Below are 23,242 nucleotides of genomic sequence, written 5' to 3'. Positions count from 1 at the left end.
TGTTGGGAGCCGCCCAGAGTGGCTGGGGAAGCCCAGCCAGATGGACAGGGTATGTATAAATAAATATAATAAATATAATAATAATAATAATGAGGGACGCGGGTGGCACTGTGGGTTAAACTACAGAGCCTAGGGCTTGCCGATCAGAAGGTCGGCGGTTCAAATCCCCGCGACGGGGTGAGCTGCCGTTGCTCGGTCTCTGCTCCTGCCAACCTAGCAGTTCAAAAGCGCGTCAAAGTGCAAGTAGATAAATAGGTACTGCTCTGGCGGGAAGGTAAATGGCGCTTCCATGCGCTGCTCTGGTTTGCCAGAAGTGGCTTAGTCATGCTGGCCACATGACCCGGAAGCTGTACGCCAGCTCCCTCGGCCAATAAAGCGAGATGAGCGCCACAATCCCAGAGTTGTTCGTGACTGGACCTAATGGTCAGGGGTCCCTTTACCTTTACCAATAATAATAATAATAATATTCTAGTCCAACCCCTGCAATTAAGGAATCACAGCTCAAGAATCCCTGACAGATGGCTCCAGTGAATCATTGCATTGTAGCACTGCAAGGGTCCTCCGAAGTCATCTAGTCTAACCCCCTGCGATCCAGGAATGGAAGCTAACTTAGATCTGGTCATTTGTATGGATCTCTTCTGCATAGTAATGAAGCCGGAGGCAATCAGCACAACCGGGAATGATTGTCAGCGACTTCCTTGCCCAGATTTTTTTTTTTAAGCGGCAGCGCAGTTGGGCTGGCGGGGGCGGGGGAGAGAGGCAAATAAGTCGACCGTGCAGCTCAGCCTTCGTCAGCCAAGCGGACTACGGCTCCCATAGCTCCCAGTTGCCACCATCTGATGGGCACCGCTCTGGAGATTACGCACGCCGGGAGGAGCGAACAGGGCGGGGGTGGGTGGTGCGGAGAGCTTTACTCCCGGGAAGGCGTGCAGGGCTGGGCCGGTGTCCTCCGGCTCCTGACCAGCATAGAACCGGCTCGATATTCCTTTGGGGGCTTCCACGCCCGTGGAAAAACCAACCAACCAAACGCATCTCGCCTTTTTTCCCCTTTCCAAGCTGCAGCGCTTACGAAAGGGGTGTGCGTGTTCCACGTGATTAACGGCATCAACAAGTCATCTGCATAATATGCAAATGAATATGCAAATGAAGGAAGTGGAAGAGGGCGCTTTGGCAAGGGATCTTTCTTTAATCCCCCCGCGTCTCCCTCCACCTCCGCTTGCAAGGCGTCCGGAGGTCGGAGGGGCGCGTGGCGGCGCGGGCATGGACCTCTCGGGGTGCAGTCCAGAGGCGAGGGAGACAGACGAGGGGGCGTGTAAAAGGGTGTCTACCCTAGCCACGCCCCTTCCTGTGGAATTTTTCTGGGTCTGGGGAAGGGGGGGGGGAGGAGGGGAGTGATGCGCAACATATAAGCGGCAGCCGCAGCGTTGGGATCGCATCAGCAGCTCTCGGAGAGGGTGAAAGCGGCGTCGCACCGGATTCGAGTTGGTGAGTGAGTGCGCGCCGGAGCTTCGATCCCTTTACTCAGAAGCTCAGTCGGTAAAGCAGGAGACGCTTAATCTCCGGGTCGTGCGTTCGAGCCCCACATTGATTCCTGCGTGGCAGGGGGTTGGACTAGATGACCCTTGGGTCCCTTCCAACCCGACTAGGATTCTGTGTGCGTCCGAGAGAGAGGAGAACACATAGAATAGCTGTCAGACCCTTGTCCAGCTAGCTCAGTATTGTCTATACAGACTCTACACTGGCCGGCAGTAGCTGTCCAAGATTTCAGGCAGGAATCTGTCCCTCCCGTTTGGAGATGGCAGCGGGGATTGAACCCGAGGATTGAATCACTGAGCTACGGCCCTTGCATAAATTCCGCCGGGAATCGTCTCCTGGGGATGGGCGCAAGGCAAGCGCGGTGACGCGTAGCTCCGTGCGCCCTGGGCGCAGCGCTGGGCGCTTTTGGAGAGACGCGTCGTAGCTCCAGTTCTGGCCTGCTGGTTGGCGCAGTTCCTCCTTACGGCGATACACACACCCTGGATTCAACGGGGAGGGAGGGACGGAGTCATCTGCCCGCCCCCCTCCCGCAAGGAGTGCTATATCCGTGCCACCTTAGTTGGGCATCATGGTGAGGCCCCGCCGCCGCCCACGCGCCTCCTAATCTCCTGGAGGAGGGAGAGCGGAAAGAAGAATGTTGCTGCCAGTGCGAACCCCACCCCCACCCCATCAGGAAAGAGGGAGTCAGAAAGGGCACTTTGCACCTGCTCAGAAGCGGTCTTCCATTAGGCTACTGCGGAGGTCAGGACCCCTCTGCAACTCAGAAGAACCCCTTTTGTTAAGGGCGGTTGGGTGGGATCGCCAATTGAAGCCTCCAGCTGCAGAGGCAGTCTACCTTTCAGCGTCAAGGTTGGAGGGGGTGGGCTCTTGCTTTCTCGTGAGGGATTCCCACTGGACAACAGTGAAGATGCAGGATGCTGAGGCTGATCAGATAGGGCTGCTTTGGTCTTCCTGTGCTTTGATACCCTGAGATGAAATTGGGAGCTGGGAGAGAGGCCTGTCTTTCTCTAAAAAGCCCACTAACAAACATCAGAAGAGTCTGGCTGCTGGATCAGGCCAGAACCTGGCCCCAGCATCTTTCTCTCACAGCAGCCAGCCCCGATGCCTCTTCTGGGAAATCCCAAAGCAGGACCCGAGTGCGAGAGCAAAACCCTCCCTACTTGCAAAATTCTCCCCACTTGGTATTATTCAGAGGCCACAAACAGGTAGGAGGAGCCTGGCCATTGTGGCTAGTGGCGTTTCCCCCCGTTGCCATGGCGATAGGGTGATGATGCTGAGGAGAAGGACACAGGCGGGGGCAGAGATTCTAATGGCTTCTAGCCTGGAAGAATCTTTAAAGGTGGGGTGAGCTGCCATGGGGCATCAGGCTTCTGCTGGCTGATGTGATGCCCTTGTGCCCTGTTGCCGGACTCTGACTCCCATCATCCTCAGCAGCTAAGCTGGCCAATGATCAGCAAGGATAATGCTGGGTGTTGCAGTCTAGTAATAGCAGGTTCAATTTTCCCCAACACCCTCCAGTGATTTCCCATAGAAGGGGATGTGCGAAAGGTTTCTTTCTGACCTGCTGGGAGAGGGAGCTGTAGCCTCGTGGCAGAACACCTGCTTAGCCTGCAGAAGGGCCCAGGCATCTCCAAACGAAAAACCCAGAGCCTGCTGGACTGGTGGTCTGACTTAGAAGAGGGCATCCTCTGGTGGTTTAAAATCAGCTCTTTGCTTAGAACCACGAGGACTGGAATCTTGGGGCTCAATAGCCCCGGTATCTCCAAGACCCGCCACTTGAAACCCTGGAGAAGCTGCTGCAAGACAGTGCAGATTGACCAAGGGTCTGGCTCTGTGTAAGACAGCATCCTATGTTCCTGCGCTAGAAGGCAGCATTGTTATGTGTTGCAAAAGGGACTGGGCTCCCTAGCTGGGGTGTGTTTATATATGTGTGTGTGAGAGAATGAGTGACTGTTCCCTGGTCAACTCCCCTCAAAAAGCGTTTTATAGCATTGGAAAAGGTTTACTAAAATGACCGAGGGGATGGAATGACAACTTGCAAAGAAAAATGACAATGTTTGGGACTTTTTAGGTCAGGAAGAGGTGGCATGATGGATATTTATAAAACTATGCATTGCATTAAAGATAAAGGACCCCTGACAGTTAAGTCCAGTCGCGAACGACTCTGGGGTTGTGGCGCTCATCTCGTTTTACTGGACGAGGGAGCCGACGTTTGTCCGCAGACAGTTTTTCCGGGTCATGTGGCCAACATGACTAAGCCGCTTCTGGCGAAACCAGAGCAGTGCACAGAAACCCCATTTACCTTCCCGCTGCAGTGGTACCTATTTATCTACTTGCACTTTGACGTGCTTTCAAACTGCTAGGTTGGCAGGGACCGAGCAACGGGAGCTCACCCTGTTGCAGGGATTCGAACTGCCGACCTTCTGATCGGCAAGCCCTAGGCTCAGTGATTTAGACCACAGCGCCTCCTGCATCCCCTTTATGCATTGCATAGAGAAAGCAAATAGAATAAAGCTGTTCTCACTCTCTCATAATACTAGAACTCGTAGACTAAGCTGAGGGTTGGAAGAATCAGGAAAGTCCTTCTTCAGGCAGTGCATAGTTAAACTACGGAACTCCCTGCCACAGGAAGCAGTCAGGGTTAGCAATTTGGATGGCTTTAAAAGAGGATTAGACAAGGAGGAGAGGATGACTCTACTCTGCCAAGTACCAATGCTTCTGAATACCAGTTCCTGGAAACCACAGGAGGGGAGGGTTGGTCTTGTGTTCAAATCCTGCTGGCTGACTCCCCTTGGGGGCATCTGCTTGGCCCCTGTCGGAACAGGATTCTGGATCGGATGAGCCACAAGGGCTCTTCTTATGTTCTTACATTCCAGAGGATGGGCAGAAAAGAGGAACAGCTTAAGCCCAACCCTCTTTCCTAATCGGAAAACAAGCCAGCGCTGGTTGCAGGAGGACTTTGGATGTTGGGACAAGAAGTTCAGAACAGCCTGTCCCTCCCTTTGCCGCCCACATTTCCTAAACCTGCCTCTTCCCCCGAATGGGATGCTCTGTGCAGCGTAACTCAGCTTCCCTTTAGATTTTCCATTCCTGGACAGACATTTGCACTCTGCAACCTCCAGACGGAGGCACGCCCCATGAAATGAGCTGGGGTTTCGGAAACGCGATATGCGTATGGGAGAGGGTCACTGGGTCGGGAAGCGTTTGGCGGGGGTGCTGAATGGCCTTGGCTCCTTGCCATCTCTCTGCACTCCATGGCCTCTGTCCCAGTGCCATGTGACTTCACATGCGTCAGCTGAGAAGACTTTGGTCCTGGGAAACTGTGTGTGTTGTTCTCTCTCAAGAGGAACATATCTCTCAAGCACACACACACACACCCCAGTCTGATAATGGGTTTGAGAGATGTTTTTGCCTTATTGAGGATGGGGTCTAAGACCCTGGGCTACATCCGACTCAGAGTAAACCCACTGTGATTAATGGAGCCAGCTAACTGCAAACTGAACCTTTCGTGTCATTGACCCAGTCTGGTGCAATGCCCTGCCAACAGAGACCCAGCCAGTGGCGTAGCGTGGGGGGTGCAGGGGGTCCAGCTGCACCGGGCACAACATCTGGGGGTTAGGGTTAGGGGGCGCAAATCCACGGGTTAGGGGGTGCATATTACTTGCCCTGGGTGCTGACAACCCACGCTACGCCACTGGACCCAGCGGACACCTTTTAAATGGATTTTCTATTCTGCCAGGATTATGCGGGCAATTAGGAATAAATCCAAACCTATGGATTTAAACAGGGCTATTTTTCTAGAAAAAGAGGTACCAGAACTCTCCATGAATGCTTGGGTTCCTGTTAGTTCCAGCTGAAAAATAGCCTTTGTTTATTTATTATTTTATTTGTTTGTTGAATTTATATACCGCCCTTCACCTGGAGGTCTCAGGGCAGTTCACAGAAAAGATCGCACTATATAAAATCAAAATAAAAACAATAACCCAATAACACCCACCCCAAAAAAGAGCCACATTTTAGAAGGGTATCGCATGTCGATCAGGTCGACCAAAGGCCTGGTTAAAAAGGAACATCAAAAGCGTTCCTTTTCAACGTTAAAAAGGAACATCAAGGAGGGAGATTATGACTAAACATCAGGAAGAACTTTCTGGCAGGAAGAGAGGGGAACCAACTCCCACGGGAAGTTGTGGTCTCTCCTAGAGGGTTTAGCTAGATGACCTACAAGCTCCCTTCCAATTCTACGATTCATAGAATAGAGTAGATTAGAACTGGGCTAATAATTGACCTGCAACACTCAAGCCCAGCTTTTTAAGATTCCCCCTCCCTGGTTACAGCCGTGATTATTCTGGGTTGCCCTTTTTCTGAACTTCTCCAAATTGTGGGTGGTGAATCTCGCTCATGGTTTAATAATATACACAAACCTTCCCTGGATATTTTATTCCCCCCTGCTTGTTGCTTGGCTGACGTTCGTCATCTGAAATCTAAGGCTGCATAGGTTTATAGCCACACACACAAAAAACCAATTCTGGGAACTGTAGTTTATTCCCCGCAGAGCTACAGTTCCCAGCACCCTCTGCAAAAAGGAACTTGGCACCTGTAGTTTTTCCTTTGCAGAGTTACAATCTCCAGCACCTTTAACAAAAAGAATCATGCGGACTGTAGTTTACCCTTCACAGTGCTGCAATTCCCAGCAGCGCGTACAAAAATATTATTTTTTGGGAGGTCTATTTTAAGTGTATGGTGTTCCCACTGGCTAGTGACTCCCTGTAAATCTCTAAGCATCCTTTCTCTTCTCTCCAGTTACAGAGTGCAAGGTCCTCTTGAAATCCAGCGAAGATGTGGATGCTGTCTCCCCCTTCTGGTGAGTCTCAAATATAGCTCAGTTTCCCACTCTTCCTGGGCTGTTTCTTACTCGTGGGTGGTTTTTGATGGGTGGAATAACCTTGCCTACCCCCACCCCCTGCTTGGGAACCAGAGAGGAAGGAAATTTCCCAATGTTGTTTCAAAAAACCTAGTCTTGTGACTTGATTTGAATTGTTCTGGCAGCCCCTGTGCTGAGGAATGCTTCCCAATGGAGGCACTTCTGACACCTTTGTTGCACTGCGTCTTATGCTGAAGACTGCACCTCTTTACCCTGGCCTCTGACACATGAAACACACGCTCTGTATTAGAAGACAGCCTGCAAACTGTGCTCAGCTGATTTCAGTGTGCGGATTGCACCTTGATAGCTCCGTTGGTTAGAGCATGGTGCTGAGCACACCAAGGTTGCAGGCTCAATCCCTGTAAATGGAGCCTGCATAGCAGGGGGTTGACCTAGATCAGAGCTCTCCTAACGTTTCATGTTGGTGACACACCTTTTAGACAGGCATCATTTTGCGACACAGTAATTCAGTTTTGCAGGGACGCGGGTGGCGCCGTGGGTTAAACCACAGAGCCTAGGGCTTGCCAACCAGAAGGTCGGCGGTTCGAATCCCCGTGACGGGGTGAGTTCCCGTTGCTCGTTCCCTGCTCCTGCCCACCTAGCAGTTCGAAAGCACGTCAAAGTGCAAGTAGATAAATAGGTACCGCTCCGGCGGGAAGGTAAACAGTGTTTCTGTGCGCTGCTCTGGTTCACCAGAAGCGGCTTAGTCCTGCTGGCCACACGACCTGGAAGCTGTACACCGGCTCCCTTGGCCAATAAAGCGAGATGAGCGCCGCAACCCCATAGTTCTTTTGGGAATTATAGGGACAGAACTACCTAAATTATATAGAAATTTATTTATGTATACTACTACAGCAGCAAGAATGCTACTTGCCCCAAAGTGGAAAGAAGCAGAGGTCCCAGTAAAGGAAGAATGGATACAAAAACTTATGGAATATGCAGAAATGGCAAACTTACCAGAAGAATAAGAAATCAAGATAGCAGACTTTTTATAAAAGAATAGAAATGGTTTATTGAATATTTACAGATAAATTGTAAACAGATAAAAACATTAGCAGGATTATTGTAATGACCTGCAGTTTTATAAGAGTATTTATTTACAGTATATAATTAAATGAGCAAGTTAAATGAACTAAAGGCAGTCCTGTTTAGGGAAGCTTTTAATGTTTAATAGGTTATTGTATTTTAATATTCTGTTGGAAGCCACCCAGAGTGGCTGGGGAAACCCAGCCAGATGGGCGGGGTATAAATAATAAATTATTATTATTATTATTATTATTATTACTACTACTACTACTACTACTACTACTACTTGGATATGCAGAGGGTATTAAAATATAAATTAAAGGAATTGCAGAAAGAGGGGGGAGGAAGTCAAATTTTGAAATGTTAAATTGATTGTAAAACTAATGAAATGTATAAATTTGAAAAGTAGAAATAAAAAACTAAAAAAAGAGAGAAAGTGAAATCTCCAGGATATTAGGTTGTATCCAATGCCAGCCCTACTCCGAGCAGACCCATTGAAGTTAACAGACACGGCTGACTTGGGCCCATTAAATATATCTGTGACTCCCAGGCTGAGGATCCACCATATGTCCTTAAAAAATCAGCACCCTTTAGCTGCCAGTATCAAAGGCTGGTGCCATCAGTTTGTTGCGGATACTGTTTACAGTCAATCCGTTCTGGGTGTCTCCCACATTCCCAAGAAGGCAGAAGGGTCAAGTGGTTGCAGATATCTGTGAAACATCCGTTCCTCTCTGGTTCCTCTCCCTTCCGCTCTGTCCTTGGAGGTTTTCCACGGAGCTCTCTGATCCCAGGCACAACCCGTTCTTCTGAGCTTCGACAAATCGGAACTGACTTAATTATGATTATTTTCTACGACTCTTTCATTACTTCAACGGCCACCAGCCCCCTAAGCATAGCATAAGTGCAGAAGCCTGCCTCAGATGGCACGAGTTGGGATCCAGTTTGCCGAGGAAAACTGGCTACGCTTATATCTTTGTTGCTCAGAAAAATCCTAGAGCTCCTTCAGAATTCATGCCTGATGTGATCCGGTTTGCCTGAGGTTGTGTGAATAATAAGAATAATAGCATGTGGGTGGATTTTTGCTTTTTTCAGTTTGCTCAAGTGCAGTTATAAATAAGCAGAATGGTGAAACATTTGGGGAAGGGGGCATTTGAACTGTGGTCCAAAACAGCTGGAGGACATTGGGGAAGACTGGACTGCAAGGCTTAAAGGAAGGCAGGATGCTGTGTCTGTTTGGGAGGTGGGAAGGGAACGGAATTTGGGGAGGGATCTTATGGCGAGGGAACAGGGATGGATACTAAGCGTTGCCAGACCTCTACGTCTGACCTGAAGCCTCCAGGGATGCCTAGCCTCCTCCAGGCGGCAGGTGCAGGGCTTGAAATCTCCAGGTGGGTGAGAGAGGCTTGAATAATACATTTAAATATATTAAGAAGGCTGTTTATGCAGCCTGCAAGCTTCAGCCCAGCAGGAGCTGGCTACAAATTATAGCATAGATATTTGGGCAGGTGTGTGTGTGTGTGTGTATCTGTATCTGCCCATGTCCTCTCCTAATTAACCTCCGTCTCTCGGGCCTGCCCCTGTGACATCACTGCCCTCCCCTGTCCCAATTAACCTCCATCTCCAGGGGATGCCCCTCTCCTGTGATATCACCAGAGGATGTCCCTAGGTCTCAGGTTTGGGATGCTGCTGACAACCCAAATTGGGACCATGAACTACACAAAGGTCCTTCTGTTCATCTGGGCAATGCCAAAGGATTTCCCCGCTTGCCTTGCTTTCGTATCTCAAGATCGGCCTTCAGATCATCCAGCGGCCGAGTCCGACTCACATGTGGCATGATGCTGCCTTAGACAGAGTGAGAGCCTTGGCCCATCTAGGCTAGTATTTTCCACACACTGACTGGCAAGAGGCTCTCCAGCAGTTTCAGGTTGGAGATGCTGCTGGGGAACGGAAGCTGGGAGCTTCTGCATGCCAAGCAGATGCTCTACGGCTGAGCCAGGGCCTCAGTTCCAAACAGAGGGAAAGGAAAGGGCTGTAGCCCAGTGGCAGATCACCTGCTTGGAATGCAGAATGTCTCCAGTGCAATCCTCAGCAGCATCTTCAGGGAGGTCTGGGAATGTCCCCCTGCCTGCCTCAAAATGTGTGGACTCTTACAGAGCACTGCACAGTAGCACCCTCTACATAAAGCCCAGGTGTTGCTGGACTACAAATCCCATCTGCCTGGCCAGTTGTCAGGGATGATGGGAGTTGTAGTGCACCAATGCCTGCTCAAGATCTTGAAGCTCTGCCAGTCGATATCTGGGAAAGCCAGCTGGTTGTAAATGCAACAGAGACCAGGCTAGCCCTTGCAAACTATTATGGGATGAGCATTATGAGAAGCGGGTATGTTGTAACACTGATGTCCTTCCCAGCACCCTCTCCTTTGGTATCTGCCATCTTCTGCATCCGCTGCCACCCATGAACTGCCTACAAGGACTGCCCCATATTTGCAGCCAAGTCCCAGCACATCAAAGTCCCAGTAGATAAATAGGTACCGGTCTTGTGGGAAGGTAAACGGCGTTTCCGTGCGCTGCTCTATTTCACCAGAAGTGGCTTAGTCATGCTGGCCACATGACCCGGAAGCTGTACGCCGGCTCCCTCAGCCAGTAAAGCGAGATGAGCGCAGCAACCCCAGAGCCGGCCACGACTGGACCTAATGGTCAGGGCTCCCTTTACCTTTACCCAGAAGCAGCGAAGTCCCCCCCCCAAAGGCCCTCCCTGGTCCACTTTCCATCCAAATTCAAGAGCAGCTTCCTGCTCCTTTTGCCAAAAACGTTCAGCCAGCATTAAGTCTGTGGAGAGATGGGGGGAATCCAGAATTACGGGTATGAAACAAACAGGGTTTATTAATTGCCTGTTGCATTGTTATCCAGTGAAGCTGGGGCTGGGGACATTGCAAATGGGAGCCACGGGTATGTCTTCAAGCTGCCAACTCTTGAGTTTTATCTGCAGCTGATAAATCTCTGCGTGGAACTGACATCTCTTAACTGCAGAGGCACAAAGTCCTCTGGTTTCGGGTAAAATACCTGTGGCCTGCCTTGTTGTTTGGGGGCAAGGCACAGATATTTGGGCACACCGACTCTCTCCCAGTGATGGTGCGAAAACAGTCACTGTTATCCATCCCTGGCTGGAGCAGTTGACTCAATAATTCTATCCAAGTTCACAATGCAAGTACTTGCAAGTTCCGAAGCGAAGAAAGTGTGCTTGAAAATGTTTTCAGCTGTGTGATGTAAATACAGTGGTACCTTGGTTCTCAAACTTAATCCGTTCCGGAAGTCCATTCCAAAACCAAAGCGTTCCAAAACCAAGGCACGCTTTCCCATAGAAAGTAATACAAAATGGATTAATCCGTTCCAGACTTTTAAAAACAACCCCTAAAACAGCCATTTAACATGAATTTTACTATCCAACGAGACTATGGATCCACAAAATGAAAGCAATAATCAATATATTGTACTATAAAATAAATAAGTATTGTAGATGATAAAATTTAAAATTAATTTTTTTCTTACCTGCACTGATGATAGTCATTGTTTGGATGGAGGGCTTTTATCCATTTCCGCAATCACACAATCAATCAATCATAGCTGAACTGGGTCCCACACAGTCACAAAAATAAATAAATAGCAAAAACAAAAGCGCCAAACTTAATCTGTTCCGGAAGTCAGTTTGACTTCTGAAATATTTGAAAACCAAGGCATGGCTTCTGATTAGTGCAGGCGCCCCAGAAAAAATAGTCGACAACCGCATCGGACGTTCAGCTTCCGAAAAACATTCAGAAACCGGAACACTTCCGGGTTTTCGGCGTTTGGGAACCAAGGCATTTGAGAACCAAAGTACCGCTGTATAGAAATCAGTCCCTTGGGTGGGAGCACCAATCTAGTTACTGCTGGGTAGTGCTCTCAAGTGAGGAAGGGTATGCTCGATCTAAAGTCCGTCACTAAAAAAAGCACCCTCATTTTGGATGGCGGGCTCTATACCGATCAATCACTGTTATTCAAGAATGTGAACTGTTGGTTTTGGAAGAAAGGAAGGGGAGAAAGAATGAGGTGGTTGTTAACTTAAGCACACACACAATTGCTGCCCCAACAATCGGTTCAGCTCTTGAATGAGCAAAATGCATTTCCGGGTTTTTTGCATTGGGTAGAGTTTGGAGGGGGGCATCTGTTCAGGGGTTGGACTAGATGCCCACTGGTTTTCCTTCCAACTCTACCATGATTCCGATGGGTGCTTTTTGATCATGGCGATTTGGTGGGTGCCCAGAGGTGGCAGAGGGATGGGCTGAAGCAGTTGTGTGTGTGCCTCTGTGTGTGTGTGTGTGAACCCAGGTTTCACATTCCTGGGTGATTTTTTAAAAAAATTATTTTTTTCGGGGTTGCTCTGATCTGCTGTTTTCTTTCAGATGAAGAATCTCGCGAACTTTCCGGGATTTGGAAACGCGACAAGGGCAGGGTGCAAAACGTGCTAGTAGGACATGTCCCTTCTCACACTTTCTAAAGAGTAGACCTTTCCCCCTTGGGGTTATGATAAACTATAATCTATTGTTAGTGTTAGCGAGTAGGGCTGTTAGTTTGCTGTTGTTGTTTTTTTATGAATTGTGAGCGGGGCTGGTCTTTATGTTTAAAATTGGGTGGGGGGAGAACGAGAAAAGAAGCATCACTAAGAACAAGATGCTTTTAAGAAACAAGATCGTCACAGCGCTGGGAGACAAAAGCTAACGGGATGGGCTGAGCTATACCTTTGCATGTGGGCTGCGGTTCGCTTCCTTCTGTGCTGATACCTCACCTTCTGCAAAACTAAAAATGCTTCTTACTGTGTTTGGTATAAAGCCAGCTTGGTACCATTTTGGGGCATGGGGATCCCACTTCCAGATTTTGCTTGCATGGTCTTGCAGTTCTGCAAAGCACCTTGCCACTTTTAAAGGCTTCCCTGGGTTGCGTTGGGAGGCAGTAGATGCACCCAGGAAGCAAGATTCACTGGCACAATGTTTGCTAACCAGGGTTAAGGCTGAAGACTCACCTGGCCCAGCAGTTAGGGAGGTGAGGTATACCCTAAAGCTGTACAAAGTTCTTGGCAGGCTGTGCTTATGGGTTCCCCCACCCCAAAGCATGGTGGGTGGGGAACACAACTTAATGCGTGGCCAATCTCACAGGGGTGGCATGGAGGTGATGCAACCATGGAGGGAGGTTGAGCATGCCTTAACAGTGCATGTTAATCTATGGAACTCCTTCCCACATGAGGAGTTTAGAGGGCTTTAAAAATATTAGACAAACTGCAAGCGGGGAGAGGGCTCTGGTGCTCAAATTCTGCTTACCCATTGTCCTGATTCAGCAGGCTCTTCTCATGCACTAATGGGAGCCAACACCAGGGGGTGCTGCTGGGATCATCAACCACCCTCCAAATGGCCAGTGTTTTGGAGGCTGCCCAGTCGCAGGAGCCAAACACCCGTTGACTTTTCCTCCTGCTGCTGCCTTTTGGGGCTTACGGAAAATCTCCCTTTCAAACTGAGAACAAAGCGTTAACTTTAAAGTCCAGGTAGATCTCGATCTCTCTCTTACAATTTAGCAAATTGTAGGATAATAATAATAATAATAATAATAATAATAATAATAATAATAATAATATATTTATAACCTGTCCATTCCGCTGGGTTTCCCCAGCCACTCTGGGCTGCTCCCAACAGATTAAAAACAGAATAAAACATCAAACATTAAAAACCTCCCGGTACAGGACTGCCTTCAGATGTCTTCTAAAAGTCAGGTAGTTGTTTATTTCCTTGACATCTGACGGGAGGGCGTTCCACAGGGCGGGCGCCACCACCGAGAAGCATAGCTGTCAACTTTTGCCTTTTTTAAAGGGAAATTTCCTTATTCTGAATAGGATTCCTCGCAAGAAAAGGGAAAAGTTGACAGCCATGCCGAGAAGGCCCTCTGCCTGGTTCCCTGTAACTTCACTTCTCACAGGGAGGGAACCGCCAGAAGGCCCTCGGAACGGGACCTGAGTGTCCGGGCTGAACGATGGGGGTGGAGAAGCTCCTTCAGGTATACTGGGCTGAGGCAGTTTAGGGCTTTCAAGGTCAGCACCAACACTTTGAATTATGCCTGGAAATGTACTGAGAGCCATTGTGGGTTTTTCAGGACTGGTGTTATGTGGTCTTGGTGGCCACTCCCAGCCACCAGTCTAGCTGCTGCATTCTGAATTATTTGTAGTTTCCAGGTCACCTTCAAAGGTAGCCCCACATAGAGTGCATTGCAGTAGTCTAAACGGGAGATAACCAGAGCATGCACCACTCTGGCCAGACAGTCTGCGGGCAGGTAGGGTCTCAGCCTGTGTACCAGATGGAGCTGGTAGACTAGCTGCCATGGACACAGAATTGACCTCCATGGACAGCTGAGGGTCCGAAATGACTCCCAGACTGCGCACCTGGTCCTTCAGGGGCACAGTTACCCCATTCAGGACCAGGGAGTCCTCCACCCCCACCCCCCCTGTCCCCCCAAAACAGTACTTCTGTCTTGCCAGGATTCAACCTCGATCTGTTGGCCACCATCCATCCTCCAACTGCCTCCAGGCACTCACACAAGTAGGTCTGGCCCTCTCTTCCCATAAAGCATAAATTCTGGGGTGGCGATCTGCCCGGTCACCCCTCCAATCAGCTCCCATTGGCCACTTCCCAACATTCCCCTTAAGGGGTTGGCGGAGGGCAGATGGGATGGAATTTTAATGCACCCAATTTTAATGCCTGCCCCTCTTTGGGGATGTATGCTCAGCACATAGGGGACACCTCTGCCTGAATCTCCCCCTTTCTTGCTCACTCCTTCCTCTGCCGCCTTTTAGGTATATTCCAACACACCAAGAAGCTGTTCCTGAGCGATCAGGCTGGACGGGCGCAGGCTCTGGAGTTCCTACGCCGGAATGTCGCCAACTCCATCTCTATGGCCAACCTCGTGATGGGACTCTCGTCTGTCCTTTGCAGTCTGAATGGGTAAGCCAGACCCTGGGCATGTCCTCCAACATTTCTCCTGTGAAACTAGGGGTGTCTATTCAACAACAACAGCAGCAGCAGCAGCAACAACAACAACAGCCCATACATCTGACTAGGTTGCCCCAGCCACTCGGGGAGGCTTTTGTTATAAGAAAAAGCCTGCTCCTTTTCCCTTATGGGGTATCCGAGAGTCCATATAGAGTCCTTAAGTGGGTTCCCTATCGCAAGGAGAAAATAACAGAGGCCAACCAGAGAATATTGAGAAGCAAAGCAGCTAGTAAGCCTGATCTTTATTAACTGTTGCAACAGGGTCCCCACTCACCACATGCAGGAGGGAAGAAGAACCCAGAACAATGGTGTGCAAGCCCTTGTATAGACTTTTGAAAATGCCCACCCTGTACCCCAAGACCACCTCCCAAAACATCATACATACAGTGGTACCTCGCAAGACGAATGCCTCGCAAGACGAAAGGGTTTTTCGTTTTCTGAGGTGCTTCGCAAGACGAATTTCCCTATGGGCTTGCTTCACAAGACGAAAACTTCTTGCACCTTTTTCTTAAAAATGTCAATGCATTCCTATGGGAAACCGTCAATGCATTTCTTATGGGAAACCGTGCTTCGCAAGACGAAAAATTCACAAGACGAAAAAACTCACGGAACGAATTAATTTCATCTTGCGAGGCACCACTGTACATCACAGAAGGAGGCAGTCTCCAGCAGAAATCCTGTTTGCTAGGATACTTGATAATGGTCACTGATTGCTTTACCTGGGCAGCCTGGCCATTCTTTTGTGATGGTAAATACCTGAATTCCTGAATCCAGGTCACAGGCTCACCCTATTCACACACAAATACGCCCTTAAGACAGGTAAGCAAAAGCTAATGGAGAGGCTTTCCCATTTCCTTCCTACTTGCAGAGAAATATTTGTAGACAATTTGGGAGAGTCAAAATGGTTTGGGAGAGTCAAAATGGCTTTAGGATTGTTCTCCTGTATACTATTTCAGACACATGGCTTATATACTTATGTATGTGTTTACCTTGTAAACTTATGAACATTTGATTTATATATTTGAGACCTTAAATTCTTATAACACTTCCAACATATAAAGAAAATATAAACAAGCGATTGAACATTAAAAAACTTCCCTATACGGGGCTGGCTTCAGATATCTTCTAAAGGTTTTATAGTTATTTATCTCCTTGGCTCGGGGGTGTCGCCTAACTCCATACCTTCCAACATTTTCCCGATTTAAATAGGGGAAAGCGGGACATTCCGGAATCAAATCAGAAACCAGGACGGATTTGTCAATCCGGGACTGTCCCTTGGAAAATAGGGACATTTGGAGGGTTTGCCTTCATCCACACAGGGTCATGTGTCACTGCGCAGGAGGTGGGGCCAGGGTCGGAGACACTTTGATAGGCCACGATCCCCTCCTCATGCGCTTGACCGCTCCTTGCTTTGCTTGGCGGCTTTGGGAACATTGAGGCCGCTCAGCAGGGCAGCCGTGGCAATGTGTAACAGGACTCTCCCGTCTCTTCCCCCCCCCCCAGGCAATATAATTATGCATGCTGGCTGGTCCTGATCGGATTTCTGCTTGACCTTGCGGATGGCGCCGTTGCCAGGCAGCTGAATGCTTGTTCCGCGCTGGGTAAGTACCTCCTTGCGAAAGCCTCCACGCTCCAGCCTTGGACCTGCGTTGCTTAGCAAGCTCACGAGCGCTCATCCGGAAGATCTCATCGGATCAGATAGTTAGGCAGGATGGCATTTGCTCGCACAAGATGTACCAAAAAGAGGATTGGGGGGGGGGGAATTTCCAAGGAGGAAAAAGCTAGCGATGGCTGCTCTCTGCCGGCGATAAATCAGACAGGCAGTCTCCCTGCTAAGTTTCGGGTGCCAGGTCAAAACAAGCCTCATTGCAGAAAGCTTTTGAATGTCTCCACTGGGACTGTTACAGGTTCCACACATCACTCATTCCAGAAGATATCCATCTTCTAGTTTACTTTGGAACTCCCTGCCTCTTGACGTCAGGCAGGCTTAAAACATTTCTGTTTAGCCAAGCCTACCCAGACATTGGGACGCGGGTGGCGCTGTGGGTTAAGCCACAGAGCCTAGGACTTGCCGATCAGAAGGTCGGCGGTTCGAATCCCCGCGACGGGGTGAGCTCCCGTTGCTCGGTCCCTGCTCCTGCCCAGCTAGCAGTTCGAAAGCACGTCAAAGTGCAAGTAGATAAATAGGTACCACTAAAGTGGGAAGGTAAACGGCATTTCTGTGTGCTGCTCTGGTTCGCCACAAGCAGCTTAGTCATGTGGCCACATGACCCGGAAGCTGTATGCCGGCTCCCTCGGCCAATAGATGAGCACCGCAACCCCAGAGTCGGTCACGACTGGACCTAATGGTCAGGGGTCCCTTTCCCTTTTACCCAGACATTTAGAAAACTGGGGTGTCTTTGAATCTGGCTTTTAGCTTATCAGTTATTGCAATTATTTTTTGAACCTTTCATACTGTTGGGGTTTTTTTATATACTGATCATGTCATCGTTTTATTCTTCTTGCAAAGTGCTTTGAGATTATGCTGTGTTTGTACAATCAAGTGGTATGAAATAAGTACTTTTCTGATGTTTCGAGCTATGTTTTAAATCTTGTATATTGTATGTTTTAGGGTTTTAGGATTATTATTATTTACTGTAAGCTGCTTTGAGTCACAGAATGGAAAACACAAATTCCTTAAAGAAATAAATACGCTGCCCTCTGTCGAAGGCAGTATGCTAGGAATCACAAGTGGGGAGACAGCCATTGCTTTCAGGCCTGCTCAGTTTCCCCTTCTGATACTGTGCTCTTTATTTTGGGCTGGTGTCTTTATGCATTTTCTAGAGATATAGCTGTATTTTTTAATTATTCTGGTACCCCTTCCCAGGCACTTTTTTTGGGAAGGGGGCGGCGGGGCCACCAATATTTATTTATTGTTATTCATTACATTTATATCCCAGCTCAATGAGCCCAAGATGGAGCATACAGCTCTCCCCATTTTATCCTCCCAATAACCTTGCGAGGTGGGTTAGTCTGAGACACAGGAACTGGCCCCTCAGCGACTTTTATGGCTGCACGGTGGATTTTGAACCCTGATCCACCCAGGTCCTAGTCCAGCAGCCTAACCACCATGTCACACCGGCTCTCGTTATGTACTGAAGTTCTCACCCTGGGCCAGCAGGGGGATACTGTAGATAGTTTTCACTCAGGTCCGCATATGCAAATAAGGAATTGAAAGTGACGTTCAGTGATAGGATAGTTACAGAACATTGTTACTGTTGCTTTGTAGTTGAGCTCTATATAAGCAGGCTGGCTGAACCCTTCAGTTCAGTTCTGTTCCGGCCTGTGAATAAACAAGAGCTGTTTGAAGAATCGCTGTGTCGCCTGATATGTTCACCCACGACTTAACACTCATAATAAATTAAACCTTCGAGTTCGATGCCTTCCAGGGGGCCATACTGGAGAAACGTCACTACGTATTTTGGCCTCTATGGGGTGCTCATCTTGTCTCCTGCCCAGGGCTAACTGGCACCTGTCTTTGACATTCCGTAGGTGCCAAGCTGGATGATTTTGCTGATTTCACTTCATTTGGGCTGGCCACCGCCCTTCTCTTGCAAGCTCACGGGATCCTCGACGGGCTTTTGGTGATTGTGTACGTCTTGGCTGTGTTCACGCGCCTGTGTTTCTTCTCTAGCGGTAAGTCCACAGCCGTGGCAATAACATGGCCACGTTAAGTTTGGCTGCAGGGGTCATATTCGCTAGTTCCATATATTCAAGCAGTTTAACTTGCCACTCCTCTTTCGATGGGATTTTATCTCCTTTTCACCCCTTGGCAATCAGCATCCTCGCTGCTGTTGTTGCGTACAAAAAAATAAATAAATCCTTTTCTCTCTAGGAATGTCTGGTGCCATAATACCTAAGAGGAAGACTTCAGGCTTTTTGATAAACTTTGTTTGAAACAGTTTTTTCAATTCATTATATATAAGTTCCCAAAAGCTCTTAATTTTTTTGCAACCCCACCACATGTGGTACATTGTTCCCTCTTAACTATCTACACCTCCAGCATAAATTTGAGTTGGTTTTTCTACATTTTGGGCAATTTGCTAGGACCTGTAAAGCATCTTCATAAATTTTCTTTTACAGTAAAACAAGCGGTAAATTTCTGTTCCCTTCTCCATAAATTTTCCCATTCCGTCATCTGTATGTTCTATCCAGGGCCGGATTTAGGTCTGATGAGGCCCTAAGCTACTGAGGGAATGGGGCTCTTTATATGTCCAGCTGTCCTTCGTCAACAACAAATTTTCACTGTTTTTATGTTGAATATAGGCTATATGGTAATTTATGGACCTAATAAGTATAGTTATACAGTGGTGCCTCGCAAGACGAAAAGAATCCGTTCCGCGAGTCTCTTCGTCTTGCGGTTTTTTTCGTCTTGCGAAGCAAGCCCATTAGCGGATTAGCGCTATTAGCGGCTTAGCGGGCTTAGCGGATCAGCTGATAAGCGGCTTAGTGGATCAGCTGTTAAGCGGCTTAGCGGCTTGGGAAAAAGGGGGGGAGGAAAAAAACCCCGCAGGAACTCGCAAGACATTTTCGTCTTGCGAAGCAAGCCCATAGGAAATTCGTTTTGCGAAGCACCTCCAAAACGGAAAACCCTTTCGCCTAGCGGGTTTTCCGTCTTGTGAGGCACTCGTCTTGCGGGGCACCACTGTACCTCGGATTGAATGTGCTTCGGGTTGAGCGTGTTCAAGTTGCGCTCCGCAGCAACCCGGAAGTAACGTTACTTCCAGGTTTTGCTCCTTGCACATGCACAGACGCTCAAAATGACGTCACGCATTCACGGAAGTGGCAAAACGCGACCCGCGCATGCGCAAACACGCCATCGCTTGTTACGTTCGCTTCAGGATGCGAATGGGGCTCCGGAACAGATCCTGTTCGCATTCCAAGGTACCACTGTATCTAAAGCCATTTTATTTGTTTTTTATCTTATATTTTGGAAATGTACATCCATTTTTTTTTCTTTAGAGAGTGGGGCCCTAAACTATAATTTGTTTAGCTTTCATGTAAATCCGGCACTGGTTACATCCAAAGTCCTTTGCCCACTGCACCATAACCAATTTTACTTCATCTTCTTTTATTTCCTAGTCTAACAATAATAGCCTGTACATTCTGGAAAGTAATTTGTCTTTATTTTTTAATAGACCTTTCTCTAATTCTGATTTTTCTGTCGCAAAACCAATGTTTTTTTAATCTCAAAGATGTCGTTCAATTGGTGGTATTCTAACCAATCTTGATTTTTGTCCTCTGCACATTAGTTTTGCATGTTTCTGCTTTGGCGCATCCACAGGAACAGTTTGCTCCGAGTCAACTCACCACCTCCCTTTCCTCTCATCTCCTTAGGGATGCCGTTCATGTACCGGGGGCTGCCCTGCCCGTATGGAGCATCTGTCCTGGCAGCCACCTACCTCCTGACAGGCGGCAACCTGCTGGTGATGCGTATCATCGCCATGGTGATGATCCTCTTCATGGTGGACCAGGGCTTCTACCCTCATGACAAGGTGCTGGAGTCTCAGCCCTGGAAGAAGGCCGTCTTCGCAGGAGGTGAGTGCAGAGCTGCGGGCCCCTTCAGCTCAAATAAGGAGGATACCCTCATGCTGAAATCTCTCTCTCTAGCTATCCATCTGTCTAAAGATAATAAACCTTTCTTTTTTCTTTTTCTTTTAAATAATATTTATTAGAAGTTTTATAATTACAGAAAGTATGAAAAAAAGAAAAAAGCAATAAAAAATTTTAACAATACATCAAAAATAAAAAGAAATACAAAAAATACATTAAAAAAACCAATAAAAACAAAAACATTTAAAAACACATCCAATTTCCATGTCTTTATCTTTCATTTACTTGTTTCCTTCGACTTCCTCACACCTCCCTTTTGTGTATTCTAGTTCAAATTAGTTAATCCTTTCCCTCTTTCTCAATTTTTTGTTCTATAATTTATCTTAACACAATCTAAATTTTCCACTTTAGCCCATTAACAATCAGTTTTTACTTAATTCTTTATAACATTTCTGCTAAAACCATATAACTTCATTCCAGTATTCTTCTAACATTCATTAATTTTGCAATATTTCTGTAAATATACTTTAATTTTTTTCCAATCTTCTTCCATCGACTCTTCTCCCTGGTCTCGGATTCTGCCAGTCATTTCCGCCATTTCCATGTAGTCCATCAGCTTCATCTGCCTATAATAAACCTTTCTAAGATGGGTTCGTGCAGAAACGTTGTCATCAGGTCACAGCAAAATGTTACCTTGGTTCCTGCATTGCAGGGGTTTGGGCTAGATGACTCCACAATTCTGCGATTCCATGATTCAGTTCAGCCTGAAAATTACGGAGAACCTGCAATCCTTATATAGTCAAACCTCGGTTGTCGAACGAAATCCGAAATGTTCGAAAACCAAGGCGTAGCTTCCGATTGGTTGCAAGAGCTTCCCGCACTCAGGCGGAAGCCGCGTCAGACGTTCGGCTTCCGAAAAACGTTCAAAAACCGGATCATTTACTTTCGAGTTTTCGAGATGAAACGTTTCAAAACGGAGCCGTTCAGGAACCGAGGTTTCACTGTAGAAATGATTTTTCCCTGCTTCTAGATTAACTTGCATGCTGGTAGTCTGGAAAGCCTTTGTCCAACAATCGTGGACAAATTGGTGTTTCTTTGGTTATTTTAAATCATGTTGATAGGCTTCAATCTACATGCTTATTGTCGAAAGTCCTGGTGGGGAACCTGTCAGGGAACTGCCATCGGAGCCAGAAGGAGAGGGAGGGCTTCAGAGGGATTCCGGAGAGCGTCCCGGGAGGGAGAGAAGCAGCACATTTTCTGGGGAAGGAAATCAGCGTAGCACCAGTGGAGAAGGGGGGGGAGATGGGGGAATCGGCGAGGTGGCTCCAAGACTCCTCGCCGGGGACCAGCGGGGAGAGCACGGGTCCTCCGATGCCCACACCCTCCCTGCGCAGAAGGCTTCCGCGCAGGGAGAGTAGGCGGAGACTAGGCGTCAAAGAACTTTTATGCTGGAAGAAGTTCAAGAAACGCCCACTGACGGATTCTGCCAGCGATTGAGACAGCCACGGGCGAGTGGCTGTCCAGACAGAAAGGGTTCACTCAGGCAACCCACCCAGGTGTGGCGCCGATTTACGCACGAGCAACCCCTAGAACCATTACAGGAACCGTTAGTGGCAAATAGTCTAAAGAAACTATATCAGAATAAATGAAATTTAAAACCCAAACATGCATTTTTTGTTTTTGTGGAAACAGAATTGCATGCTGAATATTCTTTCGTTGCTTGGGGTTGGTCTGGATGAGCTCTGGAAGTCCCTTCCAACTTTACAATTCTGAAATCTCTCTCTCTCTCTCTCTCTCTCTCTCTCTGGCATTGCAGGGATCTTGATGGTGATGTTCTCTGCCACCTACTTCGCCTCGCTCTACTACCTGCTTTGGTCCTCGTCGTATATCTTCTTCCCAACTGCTCTGTGGAGCCACAGAGTCTAACCTTGCTTGCGTGGTGTCATGCGTGGATGGACAGCGGCTTTTGCACCTCGCTGTGGGGCACATGCCCAGTGGGGCCACTCCCTCCAGGACCCTAAAGACCGGCCTACCCTGCGTTAACATCCACGCATCGCTTAAAACCTTCCTAGAAACATTTCCATTGTCCTGACTAGGAACAGAACAACTGCGAGGTCTCTGCCATAGGGGGGATTTCTGCCCTGCAAAGGCTGGGCGTCTAGGGAGCACAGTGGGTGATATGGCTAACACTCCCAAGCCCCACTTTTGGTGTACATATACATACAAATATACAGATTCTTTACATATGTATATAGAAAGAGAAAAAGATTTACAATGAGTTCAGCTTTTTTAGATTTCTATTTTTTTAGTCCACAATTTTACTCGCTGGTGGTTTTTAAAGAACTTGGCCTCCAAATCTCGTCACCAGCTAACTTTTTCAACTAATACAAGCATAGGTCCCTGCAGCCTCGCCGCAAAGTCTTCTTTAAAGAGAGCATCTGGCTTTTCAACGTACGAATTAGCTGGATTTGAAACCTTAAAAGTTAAGAGGGCTGATGAAGCACTGCAAGATCACTGCTTGTGGTGTGAAAGCTGGCCTATGGGGGAAGGGCTGAAAGGCTTGGTGGTCAAAAATAAATTGAACCCATCAAATTACCTGTATGGATCCTAGATTTGCCGTTCTAAGATTGGGTGTATCAAATACTTCTGCCAGGGAGCACTGTCAATGTTTTTGTTTTATTGATCATATTACTGAAATATTTGGAAAACTTATTTCCTGCCCCCATCCCCCAGGGGATAATAATGGAAAGGGAGATGATTTGTGTTACTGGAAATATACATTTGAGATGAGTTCTTTTGTTTTGGCATTTTTTAAAAAAATAAACTTTGAAAAACACTGTTTTTGCTGTCTGGCATTGTGTGAAAAGGGGTTTCTTTTTGGAGGGGATAGAGCTGCAAGAGGAATGGAAGGTTTGGGGTGGGGAGACCCCCATATGGAGTAGTCTCCCAGAGAAGAGACACCAGCTACATCAAGTGGAAAAATGAAACCGGCTCGTTTCTGGAACCAATGATGATGATGATAATAATTATTACTATTCCGGGTGGCTCCCAACAGAATATTAAAAAGACGATAAAAGATCAACGTTAAAAACTTTACCTAA

General features: G+C 47.7%; 1 protein-coding gene and 1 long non-coding RNA gene across 6 annotated transcripts; one reads left to right on the top strand and one right to left on the bottom strand.

Moving 5' to 3' along the window:
• The first annotated feature begins 735 nt into the window (after window positions 1–735).
• Window positions 736–22,978, top strand: TMEM269 (transmembrane protein 269). Of its 5 annotated transcripts, none has more exons than XM_083454325.1 (9): window positions 1,389–1,485; window positions 6,337–6,397; window positions 11,922–11,986; window positions 12,854–13,054; window positions 14,354–14,501; window positions 16,053–16,150; window positions 18,081–18,224; window positions 19,926–20,126; window positions 21,958–22,978. In XM_083454325.1, the coding sequence occupies exons 5-9, from the start codon at window positions 14,452–14,454 to the stop codon at window positions 22,065–22,067; spliced, it is 603 nt and encodes a 200-aa protein (XP_083310451.1). In that variant the 5' UTR covers window positions 1,389–1,485; window positions 6,337–6,397; window positions 11,922–11,986; window positions 12,854–13,054; window positions 14,354–14,451; the 3' UTR covers window positions 22,068–22,978. The 5 variants fall into 5 exon arrangements, with proteins under 5 accessions (XP_083310449.1, XP_083310450.1, XP_083310451.1 ...); XM_083454326.1 differs by having other exon boundaries at window positions 12,851–13,054; XM_083454324.1 differs by lacking the exon at window positions 12,854–13,054 and having other exon boundaries at window positions 911–1,485.
• LOC310683957 lies at window positions 20,089–21,882 on the bottom strand. The gene is made up of 3 exons (XR_014514587.1): window positions 21,747–21,882; window positions 20,779–21,305; window positions 20,089–20,225 (listed from the first exon to the last, which is right to left on the bottom strand). It is a non-coding gene; the product is annotated as an uncharacterized lncRNA (long non-coding RNA).
• Window positions 22,979–23,242: the final 264 nt, after the last annotated feature.

This window comes from Podarcis tiliguerta (genome assembly GCF_965153285.1).
Source record: "Podarcis tiliguerta genome assembly, chromosome: 8".
NCBI classification, from domain to species: Eukaryota; Metazoa; Chordata; class Lepidosauria; order Squamata; family Lacertidae; genus Podarcis; species Podarcis tiliguerta.
The sequence above is the reverse complement of the archived record's forward strand: the minus strand, read 5'-3'. Positions and strand labels throughout refer to the sequence as shown.

Coding starts and splice junctions, on each gene's coding strand:
- TMEM269 (XM_083454323.1), top strand. CDS start 6,373: ATGTGGATGCTGTCTCCCCCTTCTG. Junction 6,398..14,353: donor GATGCTGTCTCCCCCTTCTG/GTGAGTCTCAAA, acceptor GCCGCCTTTTAG/GTATATTCCAACACACCAAG. Junction 20,127..21,957: donor GAAGGCCGTCTTCGCAGGAG/GTGAGTGCAGAG, acceptor CTGGCATTGCAG/GGATCTTGATGGTGATGTTC.